The sequence below is a fragment of the Echeneis naucrates genome, chromosome 7, assembly GCF_900963305.1.
Source record: "Echeneis naucrates chromosome 7, fEcheNa1.1, whole genome shotgun sequence".
Taxonomy (NCBI): Eukaryota; Metazoa; Chordata; class Actinopteri; order Carangiformes; family Echeneidae; genus Echeneis; species Echeneis naucrates.
In genome coordinates, this window is record NC_042517.1 from 4,002,375 (window position 1) to 4,020,636 (window position 18,262).

Here is an 18,262-nt window from a genome sequence, read left to right on the forward strand (position 1 = left end):
CTTAATAAGCATAAAAGATTGTTTTACACCGCCAGCTATGAAGTCTCACGAGTCAGCAAGTAATGGTTTCTACATGTAAGTTTCTGACGAAAAGATTTTTTGTTGGAATTCAAGAAGTACGACATTATGGTCAATCGACCACAGCGTGTTTTAGAAAGCACATATCCAGCATCTTGTTCCCATAATGACTAATATATTCCATTTACAGAGAAGCAAATGCAGCTATTGAGAGGCTTTAATCAAATACATTTTATTCTTTTGATCTCCACATTTCATAATAAGTTTTTGCATATTTTAAGGCTTTAGAGGAACATATTAAATGTGTAAAATAAAATAAACAGCAAAAAGACATATGATACAGATTTGTCTTCACTGTGTAACTAAGCAAACAAATAGATTTTTTGAGTAGAAAGGATCTCACATAAAATTGACACTAAAATTGGGTTTAAAAATTAATCCCTGCTGAATCCCTGCCATCAAAACTGGATAGAAAAATACTTAGTAAAACTTAAGTTCTAATAAGGAAAAGAAAAATACCAGAAAGTCACTGAAACACCTGTTTAGTTTGTAGTCAGTTGATAAATTTTCTATTCATTTTCTGTGTGTTTTTGAAATGATAATTAAAATGAAACAAGGCTTTTACAAAAAATATTAAAGGTTTAACCCAAAGACATTGCATTCTGTATTTACATTTGATTTCAATAAAAGATAAATAAGAAAACTAACATCATTCATGACACTGGTTGAAGGTTTCAGTGCAGCTGTCCCCACTTTTTTTTTTTTCTTGTGCAGCTGTTGACTTCAGTCTCTTCTGTTCTGGCAAACACAGATTTAAGAAAACAAAATTCAGTTTAATGGCGCAACACTGGGCACAAAAAGACACAGAACAAGAACATGAGAAATGCCGTTGACATGAAAAACTGACAAACCTTGTGTCAAAGTGTGAAAACTCTAAACGACTGTGCTTTTGGAGTCCAGGGACGGCTTTTCTTCTCTTGCATTCTAGATGTGTCAAAAAGAAGAAGGCAAAAGTTGTGTGACAGGAGATTTGCAGTATAAAACAAAGCCAAACGCACACGAGAGGCCTGCAGCTCTGGCTGCTGATCAGACAGCTAACCTTGTGAGGAATGCTGAGGTCTTTGGAGCTAAACCCAGAAAGCTCCCCGTTCTCCAGTCTGTTTGCTTTGGGAGTGTCGAAGGTGACCGGGCTGTCTTCTCTCTCTTCAATGTGCAGTGGGCTGTTGTCTAAAGCCGACAGCTTCAGCTCCAAACTCTCTGAATCACAGGAGTTGTTCAGCTCAGAGCTGCTATCACTTCTCAAAATGTTCACGTCGTCACCATTTTCATCAGATCCTGCAGGAGGCTTCAGGTCAGGCTCTTCTTTGTCCTTCACGGCCTTCTCCTCTTCCACCTGACTGCTGTCTTCTCCTGACTTCAGCTCCTCCTGCGCAGGAGAGCTGTTGATCTCACTGTGTCTTGATTCAGCATCCAGGTCCCTGGACTCGTAGTTGGGGCTTTCTGGGGTTTGGAGTTGTTGTGAGACTGAACGGGTGCTGCTCTCTCTGGACAGAGTGCCACGGCGAGGCTTGTCCGGGGACCTGAAACTAAACCTCTGGCCAACTTTAGGATTGTAGCTCCTGTGAAACTCAGAAAAACTGGTTTTCCAGGCCTTGGGGGACAGCAGAGTTCGTCTTCTCAGGGAACCGTAACTGCAACAATGAGCAGGATTATATCAGAAGGAAAGCAAAGACACAGTTTGGATTTTTACCTCCTGTTATCAAGTAGAGATACAATGAGCCATTCAAAATAAAAGCTCAGCAGAGAGCAATTGTAGCATTGAGGCTTCAAAAGCAAAAAAGATACTGTCAATATGTACATTTTGGAATTTTGAGTCAATACCACAACTGCTTGGTCACATAATATCTGTATTATTGACATTAAATTTGTCAGCTGAGTTCAGACTACAATTAGTAAGAGCAGTAGTACATTTAAGACTTGGTCACGAGTAGATGGTATCATTTTGTCTCAGGGAACATTCCCATAAGCTCTGAAACGAAATCAAAAGAGGAACTCACGGCTGCAGTCCCCTCACAGAAAAGGCTTTGTCTGGATGCTGAGCCTGCAGCTCCTTTATCACATTATGTAAATCGACATTGAGCTGAAAGAAAAACCCATGACGGTCAAAATAAACTTGTGTAACAATAAATACAGCAAATGTAGCTGCATCAAAACATACCGTGCACATCTCCTTGTAGAAGGTGTCCCGTAAACTTGATATGGCTGAGAAAACAGTCACATAGCATCCAATGCGGCTAAGAGAGACAAAACAATAACACTTCAAAAAGCCAGTAAATTCACAGTTAATCATATGTCAACAGAAATATTCTCCCAGACCTGTCATAAAGCGTTGGCAGCTCTTGTTTTAGCTCATTGTTGATCCCTTCATAGACACTTTTGGCATAATTCACCTCTTCATTTGCCTGCAGAGTGAAAAACTGACTGAGCGCAGATTTTCCATCTTTTTTCATCTCAAACACTGAAGCACACAGCAGAAAGAAGACTTGTGTGTGATTTTCACTGACCTTGTTTATCTTGATGTCATCCCTCTTCTTCGCGGTCTGCAGTGCCTCCAGGTGGTGACGAGAAGAGTCATAGTCCACCAATTTTCTTCCCCTCTTTGCAATCTTTTCCTGCAGATGGAAATAATCCAGATATATTATCTGTGTGTGTGTGTGTGTGTGTGTGTGTGTGTGTGCGTGTGTGCGTGTGTAAACTACCTGTGCGTATTTGTTGGTTTTTGTGTGTTTGCTCACAGCACTTTCATCTGTCTGTGTATTCATGTTATGTTTGCTTGAGCACTTCCTCTTGCCTTACCCTGACATCTGGGAATTGGCACACATAGGACTCCATGGTGCGTACGGCCTGGTCTAATAGCTTCACCTCGTAGTCATTCCACAGGAGATCCTCCCCCTTATTAAAAGGCACAGCATAAATATTGCATTAATTATGTATGAGGAGAAGAGGGAGAAAAGGGCGGGCGGTCCCCTGGTGGTGCATAAATCTTGCTCACTCGCTTGCTTTTGGGCTTGTATAACAAAACTGTGCTTTGGCGGAGCTTGCAAAAGGAGATTTTACATTGTTATGGCGGTGATTATACTATCTCTGACCTCCACGATGGCTCCCAGGTCTTCCTCTGCGGCCCAGTCGTTCTCATACACATCAAACAGTGACTGGGAAAGGCGCCTTGATGCTTCACGCATGTCTGTGAGAAGCAGAGCTGTTGTTCAGTGAACTGAAGGTGATCTACAGGTCTGCAGCAACAATAATAATCATAAAAACATGTTACACCTCTGACTGCGTTAATGTAGTTCCTCAAGTCTTTGTATATGCGGTTCCCATCAGTCTGCAAATGGAGAAGAGTTTTGCATCAGTGTACATTTAGATCTATTATTTTTTATTAGGTGTGTTTGTCATTGAAAAAGTCAATAATCAATTTATTTTGAACAGAAAAAATCAAACCTCGTCTTTAGCCGCCATATTAATAAAAGTACAACAGTCCACACATCTTATTTTTCCATTAAGCCGCAGAGTGATTACCTGCTGGTCACTGAACTGCTGTTGAAAATGTTCAAATTGGTCGTCTCTTGTCTCCACAGTCTTTCCCAGCTTTTGCAGTACCTGCAGAGAGAGAACACACCAGCAATTAAGGGATATTATCGTCTCTCTCTTGTTTTATGAGAAACTAAATCCTGCAGACTTTTACCTTCTCTTTGCCCCTGCTCAGCTGTCTTTGGACTTTTTTTGTAAAGTCACCAGAATTGCCTCTTGGACTGGTGCTGTCTGTCATGTTTTGCCCTTTTTGTGTTAATTCCTGGTGATGAGGGGAAACAGAGGAGACACGTGATGATTTCACGAGCTTTATGATTCGTCCACAGAGACTATTGTACGAGGACAAAAACACATTCATTCGTCTTTAAATGCCGCACAATGAAAGCAGTAAACACCTTGCATTTGTTTATATATCACCATAATAATCATTTTTATGGGAGAAGCGACATAAGTAGTCTTAACAGACATTTCCCACAACGTTACAGTGGAATACATTGCCCTGTTTATCATATGATGGTGTTATCAAATCAAATCAGATTTATTTGTATAGCACCAAATCACAACAGTTACATCAAGACACTTTACATATAGAGCAGGTCAAGACCAAACTCTTCATAAAATGATTTAAAGAGACCCAGCAGATCCCCCCATGAGCAAGGATAAACTTCCTTTAAGAGGAAGAAACCTCTTTATATGTGTTTTCGCTATAATACCACCTATATTTTTATTGTTGTTGCTCTGCACTGTACCATGGTGCTCCTACCAATTTCATCATAGATGTTTCACTCTAATATAACTGTACAGTGTGTATGTCACATCATATATTGCACAAATACAATTTTGTACCATTATTAGATTATATGTTACATAAAATATGTGTGTATCCATGTAGATTTACTGTATTTGGTCATTTTAAAGTTTTTATCATTATATAGGTGATATTTTCTTGCATTTAGCATGTTCCATTATTCCATTCTTAAAAAAATTGAACTACAGCGACATTCTTAAAGCAGGAAATTGATAAATATATCTCATAATGTATATATTGTGTTTACCAGCTTTTTTTTTTTTTTGTTTTTGTTTGGTAAGTAAACCTTATAAAAAATAAGTCACTTTTGTGTGTTATCTGTTAATTTTTTTTTATGTTTAAAAAGGTCATCGCACAAGAAATCCAAAATGTACCTATTCTCTTCTGTTATTGGTGGAGGGGCCTAATTTCCATTCTGGTGCTGTTTCATTTAGTTAAAGGATCAGAATGTGAGTCAGAGTGTGTTCAGTGTGTGTTCATAATGTGTTCACAATGTGTTAACAATGTGTTCAGTGTGTGTTCAGTGTGTGTTCAGAATGTGTTCAGTGTGTGTTCAGTGTGTGCTCAGTGTGTGTTCAGTGTGTGTTCAGAATGTGTTAACAATGTGTGTTCAGTGTGTGTTCAGTGTGTGTTCAGTGTGTGTTCAGAATGTGTTCATTGTGTGTTCAGAATGTATTCAGAATGTGTTCAGAATGTGTTCAGTGTGTGTTCAGTGTGTGTTCAGAATGTGTTCAGTGTGTGTTCAGTGTGTGCTCAGTATGTGTTCAGAGTGTGTTCATTGTGTGTTCAGTGTGTGTTCTGTGTGTGTTCAGTGTGTGTTCAGAGTGTGTTCATTGTGTGATCATTGTGTGTTCTGTGTGTGCTCAGTATGTGCTCAGAATGTGCTCAGAATGTGTTCAGAGTGTGTTCAATGTGTGTTCATTGTGTGTTCAGAATGTGTTCAGAGTGTGTTCAATGTGTGTTCATTGTGTGTTCATTGTGTGTTCAGAATGTGTTCAGAGTGTGTTCATTGTGTGTTCAGAATGTGTTCAGAGTGTGTTCAATGTGTGTTCATTGTGTGTTCATTGTGTGTTCAGAATGTGTTCAGAGTGTGTTCATTGTGTGTTCATTGTGTGTTCATTGTGTGTTCTGTGTGTGCTCAGTATGAACTGGACTAAACTCCAACCTGGACTGGAGTAAAGCACTGAAGGAAACGTACTCTGACTCTAATGACTACAGTACCCAGAGTTCCCCGCGGCCAGGCCACGCCCTGTGGCAGTATGGCAGCGGTGAACTTTACCCGGACTGGTTCTGGGTGTGTGGGTGAAGGAGCGGTCCGATGACAGACCGACAGATAGCGGCTGTGCTGGCCGGGCTGCAGGACCTGATCATGGGGAGCACTCTGGTGAAATGTGCCGTCACTGACCTGGGCATCCAGTGGGCCGGCTGGGCCGTGGCTGCAGCCCTCAGGACCGAGAAGTTCTACGACTTAGCAGGTAATGTACAAAAAAAAAACAACAAAAAAAAAAACAAAAAAAACAAAAAAAAAAACTTGTGTTCTTTCCCCCTTTTTTTTCTTCATGTTGGTGCAGAAATAACGAGCTGACCTCAGATCGGCTCTGAGGGCAGGATTACCTTTGGAATGGTTAAACTTTGAGTTGCCTTTAAAATGTGGAAGGATCATCGTTACAAAACGCGTGTTATCTAAAGCAGCTTTGTTGTGAAACAGCTCCAGAGCTCCTCCTTCAGCTGAACAGCAGCAATATAGATCCAATCAGCTTCCCCTCAGGAGTCTGTCAGCAGGGGCCGTCTTTGTGGCCCCCACACCTCAAGTGAAAATTACTTGTCTCACTACCAGTAACCAAACTGATAAACTGGTTACTGGGAAATTCGTGTTGTAAGTAATTTAATTAATCTTAATTTAAATTTAATTTAATTAAGTTTTTTTGGTAGCGGAAGAAAATTACTGTAAGATCCAGTTTTGATCTGTGTGATTGACAACCTACATAAAACTTTTGATAATCATCTCTGTCATTTTGAAGCACCTAAATTGACATTATGCCCCCTTTTTTTGTCACTTGTGACAGTAAACTTGGTAACTTTGGATTTTGGTGTATGTGGCGGACATAAAAATGGAAAGGTGCCACCTTAGGCTGTAGGAAACTTGTCGTCATGCAGCAATCTTACACATTTAATCAGTTCTTTGAGCAGATTGATTGAAAATAAAAATAATCCTTAGGGGCAGGCCTTGTGTTCCCACTTTCCCGTGGGTTTTAATTATTTCATAGTCAGACTCGACAACTTGGATACATCCAATGAGGAAGTTACAGATTTCCAGATGAATTCTATCAATTCACTAAATTTAAATGCAGTCAATCAACAAATCACCTGTTACACGTAGAACAGCACAGCTTACCTATGGACACCCGTGACTGATTTCTCTTTAACTTCACAAATGAATCACCTTGACACTTCTTATGCTTGTCCTCCTCTGGTTCTCCACGGCTCTCTGTGCTCCCGGTTATTCTTACCCTTGAACTTTGGAACCAATTGTCTGCAGTATCCTGGGTAAAATATTTATTGAACACGCCTTAATCTGCAACAAGAAGAGCTGTCTGCACTGTCCATGTCCCAGCCAGCCTGACTCTGCAGCTTGTCTCTCTCTTTTTTTTTTCTTTTTTTTTTTCTTGCAGGATCTGGCACATTTATACTCCTTGCTCACCTGAGTCGTATCTGGGGAGGAGCGAGTCACGCACGTCAGAAGTTGCAGACTGGGTTTGTGACAGCTTGGGGACTCAGGTAGGCAAGGCAGTATTGACCCCCGGCATTATAAGAAGTGACAGCCCTCCACGGTTCAATAAAACTGCGGCAGAGGTGAAAACCCCCACAGGGTTTAGTTTGGGGCCAGTCACTGAGGGTCCTTGGCAAGGTCGGAGCAGAGACTAATGAATGAGAACATTTAGTCGGGTTAATGAATAATTCCCTGGTTAATGTGAGAGTATGTTAACCATGTTCTTTCTGCAGGCTGGGTACATTTCTCTTCATGCGAATCTTGAAGGACGGTCATGATCGCAGATTCAACAGTGTCAGGGACAGCCCAGGAACTTTCTTCGTATATTGGACGGTTCAAGGTAGTTAAAAGTGATATTAAACACCTTCTTCTTATTACGTTAGTCCTTCACCAACTTAACCACCAGAAGGGAGGGTTACCTTGTATATATCACTGTCTAGTTTCCAGCTCTCTATATGCATTTTCTTCTCCACAAGAGCTGTTGGTCACATTAAGTTATATCCATTTATTGCGTGGGAATATTAAGGTTAGGCCGTTTGAAGATGATTTATGCCTTCCTGTGTCTCTTAGCCCTGTGGGTATTTATGACCCTCCTGCCCACCCTCATGCTGAACAGTGAGAAGCGAGATGTGCCTCTGGGAACGAGGGACTACATTGGCTGGACTCTGTGGGGCCTTGGCTTTGCTACCGAGGCTATTGCTGACCAGCAGAAATGGTTTTTCAAGCGTGACCCAGATAATGCTGTAAGTTAACACACCCCATGTTGTGCAAACCCAAACTGCATTAACGCCTCCTCCCCTGAAAGTAACAACTCTGCTGCCCAATTTACTGCGGTGCCTCCAGGGCAAGTTCATCCAGAGTGGACTCTGGGCCTACAGCAGACATCCTAACTACTTCGGAGAGATCCTGCAGTGGTCGGGACTGTGGCTGTCGGCCTCGTCTGTGATGCAGGGTCCCCAGTATCTGAGCGTGGCGTCGCCGCTCTTCGTCTGGTTCCTGCTCCGTTACGTCAGCGGCATCCCCATCCTGGAGAAGCAGGCCATGAAGAAGTGGGGCTCTGATCCAGGTTTTCAGAGCTACATCAAGAACACTCCTCTTCTCTGGCCATGGCCTAAATTCTGATGTTTCACAACTATTCCTCACACACAGCAGTGCTGCACTCAGGTCATTAAATGGTCTCAACAAATCTCAGAATATTTCCAGTTTAATGTGTAGTTTACTTTTACTGTCAAATTTGTTATAAGTTAGTAATTAAACCAAAGTTATTTCTAAGATATCTTTGTTTTCATTGAGAACCAAACAGATGCATTTGTAAATGTATAAATTATATCTAATAAATATCAAAATCAGGTAAAAATATAAGCCGAGGTGTGAACAAGCCTTAATTTGAGACATTTATTTTGAAACCGGTCAAAGTTAAACTTTCACTAAAGGAATTTAAAAGGAAGTGTGTTTTCCTTTCATATTGTACTTCTTCTGTAGTTTTTCCTGTTGCAACCAGCTCCCACGCTGAGGTCACAGTGGTGCCTCATTTGTTACCCTTCTCCCTCACACTCAGGACGTTAAGATTTCACTGAGCTTAAACAGATACGACAAGAGACATTTGTTTAAAACGTTAGAAATGTATTTGTGTATAAAACGTGTACAAATAGTTAATCTAATAATGCCACTGTAAGTGAACTGGCTAGTCTTAGTACGTAATTGCCTTTTGCTTCCCAGAAATACAAACATTATACAGAGCTTCAAAGACTGAAGACAAATAATCTTGACAGATTACATCAAGTGACATCAGTAGGTGAACTGTGTGCTTGGCGGAGCATGATACACCATCAAATCTAAAAAATAAAAACTCCCGTGTCTGATGATCACAGATATTATCACACCTGGTCAAGCTCACGGATGAAGACCTAGGATGAATACCTACTATTTGTAGTTAATACATCAAACATTGGAGGGCATGCGGGAATCTAAACATTCATAGGACAATTTGCCAGAGAATGAAGACAATCAAAACTGTGTAGTAATCAAACACAAACATCACAACTAAAAAGATAAGCACAAGTGGGCATTACATTGATGCACAACCTAGATGGAAATGCCTATAAATGAGTTCATCAACTTCTGAGTGACACATGAGTTGAAAAACTGTCAAATTAAATGATTTGTTTTTTCCAACAGTATACAGTACTTATTTTCTATCTATGAAAATATTTCACACTTCTTAAACACAGCGAATACACAGCACATTCCCATGTGTTAGGATTGGAAATGAGAATGTCATTTTAAACATTTAGCAAGAACATCCTCTCAAGTCACACGTGCATAGACAGGAAAAAAAAAAAAAACAAAACTACTATTTGGTTAAAAAAAAAAAAATCCTTTTTGAGACATAAAATCATTAAAATAAAACTCTTACCCTTGTGAAACACTTAAACAATCATAAGTATTGAGAGGAAGTCTAATAGTTAACTATTTGTTACTATCATAAAAGATGTACCTTCTTTTGTGTTGTGTACTATGTCTTATTATGAATAAAGGTTTCTTGTAGCTTTGGATTATTTCAGGAGAGGAGATGCAAAGAATTTCCCTTGGCGAGAGAATCCGACGGCTGACTTGCTCTTGCTCCCAAATCTGCACAGAGGATGTGCACACAGCATGCAAAGAAATTAGGAGTCATGGTCAATAAAACAGTGTGAGTGAAGGATAATGAGATATTACATGGTAGATTAATTTATATGAAATATGCCCAAGTAATTGAGCTTCTCTCTTAAAAAAAAAAAAAAGAGTCTTATAGTTTTACAAAATATTTAAAATAGTCCCTCTAAAGCCATTGAATCATTAGCTGGTTGTATGGACGATGTTTAAACAGGGCACTTGGGGTGTGTGCTTTTTGTTTACCTGGGTGTCAGAGTGGACTTCATACGCTGAGACAAGGAGCTGGAGGAGGGGGTTTTATTGAGCTGGTGCTCTGGAGTAGTCAAGGGCCCCAGTATGCTCACTGCGACAGAACAAACATGGCAATGAAAGGTCAGCCAGTCAACACCTGGGTCTACAAGCACACAAGAACCGCAGAACAACACAAAAGTTAAACGCCAGTGCCCGCACCTCTCTCAGGGGTGGCATAGCAGTTCGCGTTCTCGATGATCAGAGGGTCCAAGTTTGGCCGCTCGTTTTCTGCCATCACAAACTGTCCCCAGTAATCCACCGGAAGAGCCAAGAGACGCTCCACAACCTGAGCAGATCGGGGTAGTGAAAACCAGATGGAGATATTTCAGTGTGTTGCCTCATCCCAGTCAAGTAAAGCAATGCAAGTTACAAAGATGCCTGGAGCAAGACGGAGGCTAGTTATTAAAACCCCACAGTACGGTGTTCTGATGATTTTAACAGAGGGTAATATCATATAGTGAAGAGATAATAGGGAACCTCTAATTGACAGGCCAACAAAACTAATAAGCATTTTCTGACAACCTTTTGTGACACAATTATTGCTCATAAAATAATCTTTAAAATGTTTTTGTAACTTCATCTTGACATTATGACTTGTGATGGTGAGCAGCATCTTGTAATCAATACGGTATTTGAGTGGCAGCCAGGGAATCCACTGAAGAACAGGAGTGATAGAAGATAGAATTTTCTGGTGATGATGCGAGTGGAAGGATTGTGGACCAGTTCAAGTTTATGAAGAGACTTCAGAGGGACAGCAGAGAGAAGGGAAGGGCAGTACTTGATTCAGGAGGTAATCAGGGAGTGAACAAGGATGGCAGTACTGGTGGATGTGACGGACGGGTGGAGGCGATTAATATTACGGAAATGTAAATATGCTAGTTATGTGATTATTGATGTGGGCTTTGAATGACAATGTACTGTGGAAGATGACACCTAGACTCTTCACTATTTTAACTTTTACATTTGTAGTCTGCAATATTCCATCTGAAGTCACGCCATCCATTTACAATCTGTGGATCTCTATTTGTTTCTGTTGTTGATATGTCCCATATATATATAAATAAATAAATAAAGATAAAAAACCTCATTATGGGCCCCTCAAAATCAATATCTTCTCTTTGCTGCATTGAAAATACACACCAATTTCTCTTAAACTGAATTTCTAACAAATTACCTGCTCAACAAACAAAAAGGCCTGGAGAATTTGTAGACCTGTGGCACTCATCCCTCCAACACGCTGTTGCCACAGTAACCATCTGAAGGACTATATTATAAAAAACAAGAGGCCTACCTTAGGCTGCCGTTTGGTGTCCTGTAGGATTGTCATAGGTTCTGGGTTGAGAACTGCATGGCCAACAATAGTTGGACCAAACACTCGAGCCAGGTTCCCAATGTTCATCTTGGTGTCCAAACTGTCAGCAACTCTGAAAGATTTTATTAGATGTGATTATGTCAACCTGACGTGAGGACATCAAATAGCATCATTCTGTCATGAACTAACTTAATTTCAGTAAAAACAAAAAGTTGCTTGGTCTGAAAATAGATCAGGCCGAGCTGTTTCTGAGCACATTTTAGCCAAAAGCAATTTTAACTCATTAAATTTAGAGGATTCGGCAAAATTCAGGTCATTTACAGAGACTCTAGCAGGAACATGCAAGGCATTAAATTGTAGTGCTATTTATCAGCTGCACAGGGACAAGATAGCTCTTTCAGGTGTTTTAGTATGTTATTTTGAGGAGAGCAGCTGCCAACCTCTGAAGGTGAAGCACTAAGAAAGCCAGAGTGTCTCTGTTGGGCTGCGGCAGGTCACTAATGGTTTGGTACATCAGAGCAATGCTGTTGTCATCATCTGAAACCTCTGAGGGACAACAAAGAAAACAATTTTGTCAGCAGACACAGAAATGGGTTTGTGTGAATTCAATAACAATCTGCTAGAAAACGCATTTGACTGGAGCAGCAAACAAATACCATAAATACTAACAAACTGAAAGATCAATGATCAGTCTTGCTGCTCATTCCAGGCAACATCTCCATTACTACTCAGAACAAATATAAAATACAAATTACAACCAACTTGTGAAATCTATATTTGATGGGTCTGGTGAGGACATTCTGAATTCCATTAAGATACACAAATCTGTATGTATGGCGTTCCACAGTCTATATTTAGTTCATTTGGTGCAGCAGTGCTTTTTGCTTTCATTGCTAATTCGAAAGAAGCCATGAACAATCTTAGCATCTTCTCACAAACATACCAGCTGCCTCCATGAAAGGACGGTTCAGGCGGAAGGTGAGAAGAGGCTCCTTGAGGTTCCTCAGGAAGTCCTTGAGGAGGCCGGTGATGGCATGAATATCATCCACCTTGCTCAGCACAGGGACGGTTTTGCTGCGGAGGAACTTCTCCTTCAGCTCCTTCACTGTGCGTTCTGCACCAGATACACGGTAAAGTCCAGCCTGGGAGAGAAATACAACACCACCATTTACCATTAATGTGTCATTTTTTTCCCCTGCTGGGCTCCAACTCAGTAACTAACTTACTGTTTTCTTTGATAACAGTTGGCTAGAAAATAGTGGTAGTGGTGGTGGTGGGTGGGTGGGGATGGGGTGGGGTGGGGTGGGGGGTGGGATAGGGTTGCTCTTAAACCAAAATGTTGTATGCTATCAACAGTCAAGATGTTTTGATAGAAAATTTGCATGCAAAATAGGCAAGCTCTGTCATTAAAATTGCTAATAGCCTGAAAAGAAAACTATATAAAGACAACAACAGACGTATTTGGACGTTGTGGCAGACTGGAAGGGTGAGGCAGGGGAAAAAAAAACAAAACAAAACAAGTGAGTACAGCCAGCTCCACATGAGGCAGTCTGTCTGTTCAATAACATCATCTTTTTTATTAAAAAAAAAAAAAAAAAAAAAAAAAAAAGGCACAGCACTCCAAAATAATGGACTTTAAAGAAGATAAAGAAATATAAGAGTGCTGAATCTTCACATTTTTTTTAACTCATTGATTTATCTGTAAAGCCTTGATGGCACAAACAGTAAAAGCGTTTGGCGTTAGTCAAAAAAAAAGCCAAACTTCCAAATGTAATCTCGTAGGAACAGATTGTTAAATCTTAGTTACAGCTCTCCATCTCAGCTTAAGGGGAAGACATTAAAAATAATTTCTGGGATGTCAGGCTTTACTGTCTTTCATAGTTTTACATATTATTTAGGACAGAAAAACACCGCTCACCTCATGCAGGCCTCTTTGCTCTATCTCACTGACACAGTGGACCACAAGAGAGGGAATCATGGGTGATGTCTCAGACACGTAGTCTGCAAGCACACCCTGGTAATGAATGAGAAAGAAGACAAACTGTCAGCATTTAGATAATATTCCAGTGGACATATCAAGGCAGAAACGGCACAGGAATATCTTCACACACCTCCCCAATTTTGACAGGGGTGGCGCCCAGATTGGGAATGCACGGCAGAGGGCAACGCTCACGACACTCAGGGTGTGACACCACCCTGCAGTCACGGCACTTCAGTGAAATCTTCCCAAACTTGATCCTCTTTCCGCAGGGCACGCAGGACTCAGGCTTAATGACCTGTAAGACATTAGAAACAAAAATGCAGGCCCACAGCTTTGTATGTATTGAACGTCAATAAGATTTAAGAAAACCTTATCAGCAAAGGTGCAGCTAAACCGTAAAAGAAAACAGGCATTTCTAGACAGATTCATTCACTTTGTGATTATCCCACACCAGGCGCATTACCGTTTTGGAGACAAACTCGTGAAGACGGACACCTCCATTGCTCTGCGGAGTGCTAGGCTGGGTTTTTATCTCTCCCTCAGGGTTGGCAGGCTGCTTGAAGACATCCTCAGATTTGACAGATTCTGAGTCCCATTCCATGGCAGCTGAACAGGAAAGATAGTAAATCAATACCAGTGCACACCATATAAACATCATGCCGTTTTCCGAAAATATACTGTGGGATGACTACTGCTGTGTATTCATGTGTTAGACACCCATTAAAAAAAAAAAAACTGAAAACATTTTTGCAAATTATAAGTGGACAAGCACGCTCTCCATTAACTAACATGTCTTGGACACTCATTAACAGTACATTAACTTGATGGATGAGGAGTTCCCTAAGAGATTTTAAAAGAAGTATTCTTTTAATGGAATTATTATGAGATTATTAAAATGATTTAAGACAGAATGATAAGAAATTTACACATTTTGAACTGTGATAAATTACATTAATACATTAAGCTGAGTACCATTAGCCATGTATGAAGGAGCACCCAAGGATACACTTTCCATTAAAAAATAGATGCCCTACCAGTCCTCCTCCTACTGCGAGTCCAGTAAGGAACCGTCTCAACAGTGGAAACTGCTTCGACAGGTCCTCCATTTACAGGGACAGTGACTGTTGTCTTTGTCACCAGGGCCTCATTTCCCTGTAACAAACAATAAAGAAAGCCATGAAAATATACACATGCAACTAAACTCTAGGTTTCAGTAGTTTTTTTTAAGTGATGATATCCAGACTGAAGCAAAAACTACTACCATCTCTGAAGTTCTGCCTACTGATCGAGACCTTTTGGAGGCACCTGGAGGACCATCCACATGATTTCTTGAGGAGCGCTGAAATCAAAATCGCAGATGACATTTATACCTCTAGTGACGTTAAAGCAATTCTTCTAAAAACTAAACATTAAAAGGTACAAAGTCCACATGTATTTAACGTACCCTTTTTTCTCGTTTTTTAAGTCGCATCGTCCTCACATTCGAGGAATCCCAATCCTGTCACACATCAAGCAGAAAGTCGGAATCAGAATTAGATTAGGTTATTTTTGTGCACATTCAAGTTTTTTGGTTTTTTTTTAACCCCAGATGATGCTGACAAGTTAGGTACTCACTAGAGAATCATCTGTTTTGTCATAGCTGATATCTGACAGGATTGAGGCAGACTCATCTATCGTCATCAATCTATCAGAAGGAACAGAAAAGATGTGAAGCCTGTCAGCAGTGCTTATATCATCAAGCCTAAAGCATTTGTCTGCAACCAAAGACTGTTTTATTTGTAAATCCAACTATAAAAACTGTAAAGAGACTGGACTGAAAGAGCGATTTGAAAGTGTGTTGGAAGTGCATTCATGTGATAAATAGATGGTGATGTTAACAGATCAGAAAAATTGCTTCCCCAACCTTTAAGTTAGTGTGTGATTACAAGGCTGCATTGTATCCGAGCCGCAAGTGTCAGATGTTCCCACGTGCAAATGGACTCCCACTGGGAGTGAAACAACATGAATATTCTAACGCTCTGTTACCATATGGTTTACACAGCAGCTTAGCCAAAAGACGCACAAAAGATATGACGGGGTCAAAGAAACACAGAATCTCTTTGTTGCCAAAAACAGGAACTAGAGATTTTAGGAACTATAAACTTAATGTATTTGTGAGTTTCTTACCTCCGGCTAGTATTCAGGTTGGCTGCTGCCTGATAGTTTTGGTTCAGGAAGGCCAGAGCGGATCGCTGCTCTGCACTAAGCTGGATGCTGTTGGAGGATCCTTCACTGGTCAGGAGGTCACGAATCAACTGAATTTGACGATCCTGCATTATAGAAATGTAATCATTGCAGCATGAGAAAGTACTTGAAACAAGTGAAATTAAAAATACAACATCTCAGTAACCAGAGATTGAAAGTTGATCCAACATACCAACTTCTCGCAGTCAGCCTCAGCCTTTTGCCTGCGCCGGATCTCCACATCGACCTGGTTGCGGGCATGTTTCAGTTTGACCTCCAAGGCTCCCCTCTCTGTCTCTGTTTTTGTGAGAATCTCCTTGCAAGATCCTAGTTCTTGCTCTGCCCTCAGCCACTTCCGACGACAGTCATCAAAGTTTTGTGCCATCTGAATGAAGTCTGTGGGGACAACGATGCAGATAGTAAAATGCTACGTGCCTGTATATGGATTTGCATTAAATAATGTGTCAGAGTGTAAATCAGCAGGCATAAAAATACTCACTGGGTTCAACGTTCTCATTGAGAACGTCAACTTGCATCCTCAGCATATCATATAAATTCTGGAGACCCAGTACAGCGGTGTCCATGATGACCTAAATCCCAAGACCCTTCCAAGAGATGCATTACAAGTTAAATACATTTAACTCAAAGAATAATGCAGATTGGGGTTCAATAAACAGCAATGTGCAAAAGTTTAAGACATTCAAAAGTTCTTATCCATCAGAAAATCAGTGTTGACAACAACCCCATAATAAGGATCTAAATTCAGAGACAAGAAGCCAAACTGGCCCTGCAGCAGATGGTCTGAACTTCACAGTCAGTGTGGGATTATACATGAGGACAAAACAAGGAGAGAACGGTTGTTTTCCTCCCTGGAAAATCACTTTGTCTTATTTCTGCTTTACACGTGTTGTTTGGTGTTAGCTGACATTTTAAGGACCTACGTGTCATTATAATGGCTGAAACCACCGCTCATATTGTCTAAGAGGTTAACTTATTGGCAACGAAATATCCAATAACCCGCCCGAATCCACCAGTTCACTTACATCCAGTAGCTGTTTTTAATTTTCCACAAATAAAAACACAAAAAGTCCGTTTAGTTCGTTTTAGGGAAATAAAACCATTGAAACATATCCGGCTGGTCAGACGTTGGCTCTCTAACGGTTGTTTCATCGCTTGTTACCGGTATGAAAAGTCACCTACCTTCCCCAGAGGAGAAACTCCGGAGGTTGAAAATCTTTTCGGTTGTTTTTCAGATGAGTATTTTCTTTTTTTCTCTTTTATTATTTAGCGACCAGCTTGTCTGCTCTCAATCTGCATCCTTCCGCAGACACGGTTTCCTTCGAGCGCGTTGTATTTCAAATTTCGCCGCTAGCCAATCAGAGACAAGCACTGCGCCGGCGTCGGTGACGTCAGAGAAATCGCTTCCGACGTGCGTTTTTCAAAATAAATCTTTAACGTAACGGTCGCCGTACACAGCAGAAAAAAACAAACAAACAAAATAAAACAGAAAAACAAACACCAAGAAGGCAAACTATGAATGTTAGAGGAATAAAACTATAATGCTGTAAGTTTACTAAAAACTTAAAGATACAAAACAATAGGAAACAAGGAGTCAAACTTCCTGTCTTACCTTTCAAAATAAAGTCAATATCAGTGAATTAATGGGTTTTTGTTTAATTTTGTTGTTTGTTTGTTTGTTTGTTTTTTTTTTGGTTTTGGAAAAATAACGACTTCAATCTGACATTCATTCTCTCCACTATTTTCTTTCTCTAATTTATTGATTGGTCACGTTCAAACATGTAACAAATAAAAGGTAATTTAATGTCTAAATAAAAAAAATGTAAATCCCACAGAGCTTGCTCATACCTTAGAAAATTTTGAATAGATTTAAATTTAAATAAAGAATTAAAAAATTTGAAATAGGTGGAAAATAAGTGAATAGTTACTCTCAGTTATGATAACGATTGTCAGATCATTGAATTATATATATATATATATAAATACTTAGTTTCAGCTCTAGCTGAAACAGCAACTTCTCGCCTCAGTGTTTCAGAGGGTTAAAATGAAAATGGATGGCGGTGAGCTGTTCTGCATCTGTTTTCCTGAACTAAAAGTTTTTTATTTTGACCTTACTGGACACTGCCTCAATAATGCAATTCATGAACTGAACTGTCGACTGGTTTTTATATTAACACATTTCACAGGAATGTCTGCAGAAATAAGGCACTTCATCACCACTCCTGAATAACAAGTATTTGATCATGTTACATAGTATATAATGAGTTTATATGGATCCATATAGGGGAGCTCACAAATCAAGCATAGCATTAAAACATAAATCTTTATGGACTGAAATGTTAGTTAATCTAATTCATGCACATGTAATCAGTCTGTTTTGACTCTTTGTGGGAATGCTGAAGCAGCTGAAGTCGCCTGTCATGATTAATTTCTGAGCCGATCAATAGCCAATAAACAGAATGGAAAAAGGTGGATAAAAGAGAGAGAGGTGGGGTCGAGAGACAGTGCGTAGAAAGAGAGAGAGAGAGAGAGAGAGAGAGAGAGAGACCATCAACCCAAAGAGCACAAACTTGCAAGAAGCAGATCATGCAGAGA

General features: G+C 40.2%; 3 protein-coding genes across 5 annotated transcripts; 1 reads left to right on the top strand and 2 right to left on the bottom strand.

The window, feature by feature from the left end:
* Positions 1-303: 303 nt before the first annotated feature.
* On the bottom strand, positions 304-3,849 carry bin2a (bridging integrator 2a). 3 transcript variants are annotated; one of them, XM_029506904.1, is made up of 12 exons: positions 3,764-3,849; positions 3,598-3,678; positions 3,349-3,403; positions 3,168-3,262; positions 2,875-2,970; positions 2,583-2,690; positions 2,395-2,480; positions 2,237-2,312; positions 2,076-2,158; positions 1,118-1,709; positions 930-1,002; positions 304-816 (listed from the first exon to the last, which is right to left on the bottom strand). In XM_029506904.1, the coding sequence occupies exons 1-11, from the start codon at positions 3,845-3,847 to the stop codon at positions 952-954; spliced, it is 1,407 nt and encodes a 468-aa protein (XP_029362764.1). In that variant the 5' UTR covers positions 3,848-3,849; the 3' UTR covers positions 304-816; positions 930-951. The 3 variants fall into 3 exon arrangements, with proteins under 3 accessions (XP_029362764.1, XP_029362763.1, XP_029362762.1); XM_029506903.1 differs by having other exon boundaries at positions 304-811; positions 2,076-2,312; XM_029506902.1 differs by having other exon boundaries at positions 2,076-2,312.
* A 1,818-nt stretch (positions 3,850-5,667) lies between these two features.
* Positions 5,668-9,591, top strand: LOC115046488 (uncharacterized). Its single transcript, XM_029506905.1, has 5 exons — positions 5,668-5,892; positions 7,090-7,195; positions 7,421-7,527; positions 7,758-7,930; positions 8,031-9,591. The coding sequence occupies exons 1-5, from the start codon at positions 5,736-5,738 to the stop codon at positions 8,307-8,309; spliced, it is 822 nt and encodes a 273-aa protein (XP_029362765.1). The 5' UTR covers positions 5,668-5,735; the 3' UTR covers positions 8,310-9,591.
* Positions 8,809-16,987, bottom strand: racgap1 (Rac GTPase activating protein 1). The gene is made up of 17 exons (XM_029506900.1): positions 16,850-16,987; positions 16,149-16,254; positions 15,843-16,045; positions 15,593-15,735; positions 15,041-15,110; positions 14,871-14,924; positions 14,688-14,765; positions 14,461-14,578; positions 13,890-14,032; positions 13,557-13,721; positions 13,364-13,459; positions 12,389-12,587; positions 11,886-11,991; positions 11,425-11,557; positions 10,293-10,419; positions 10,086-10,185; positions 8,809-9,818 (listed from the first exon to the last, which is right to left on the bottom strand). Exons 2-17 carry the CDS (start codon positions 16,231-16,233, stop codon positions 9,743-9,745), a joined length of 1,896 nt encoding a protein of 631 aa, XP_029362760.1. The 5' UTR covers positions 16,234-16,254; positions 16,850-16,987; the 3' UTR covers positions 8,809-9,742.
* Between the last annotated feature and the right edge of the window lie 1,275 nt (positions 16,988-18,262).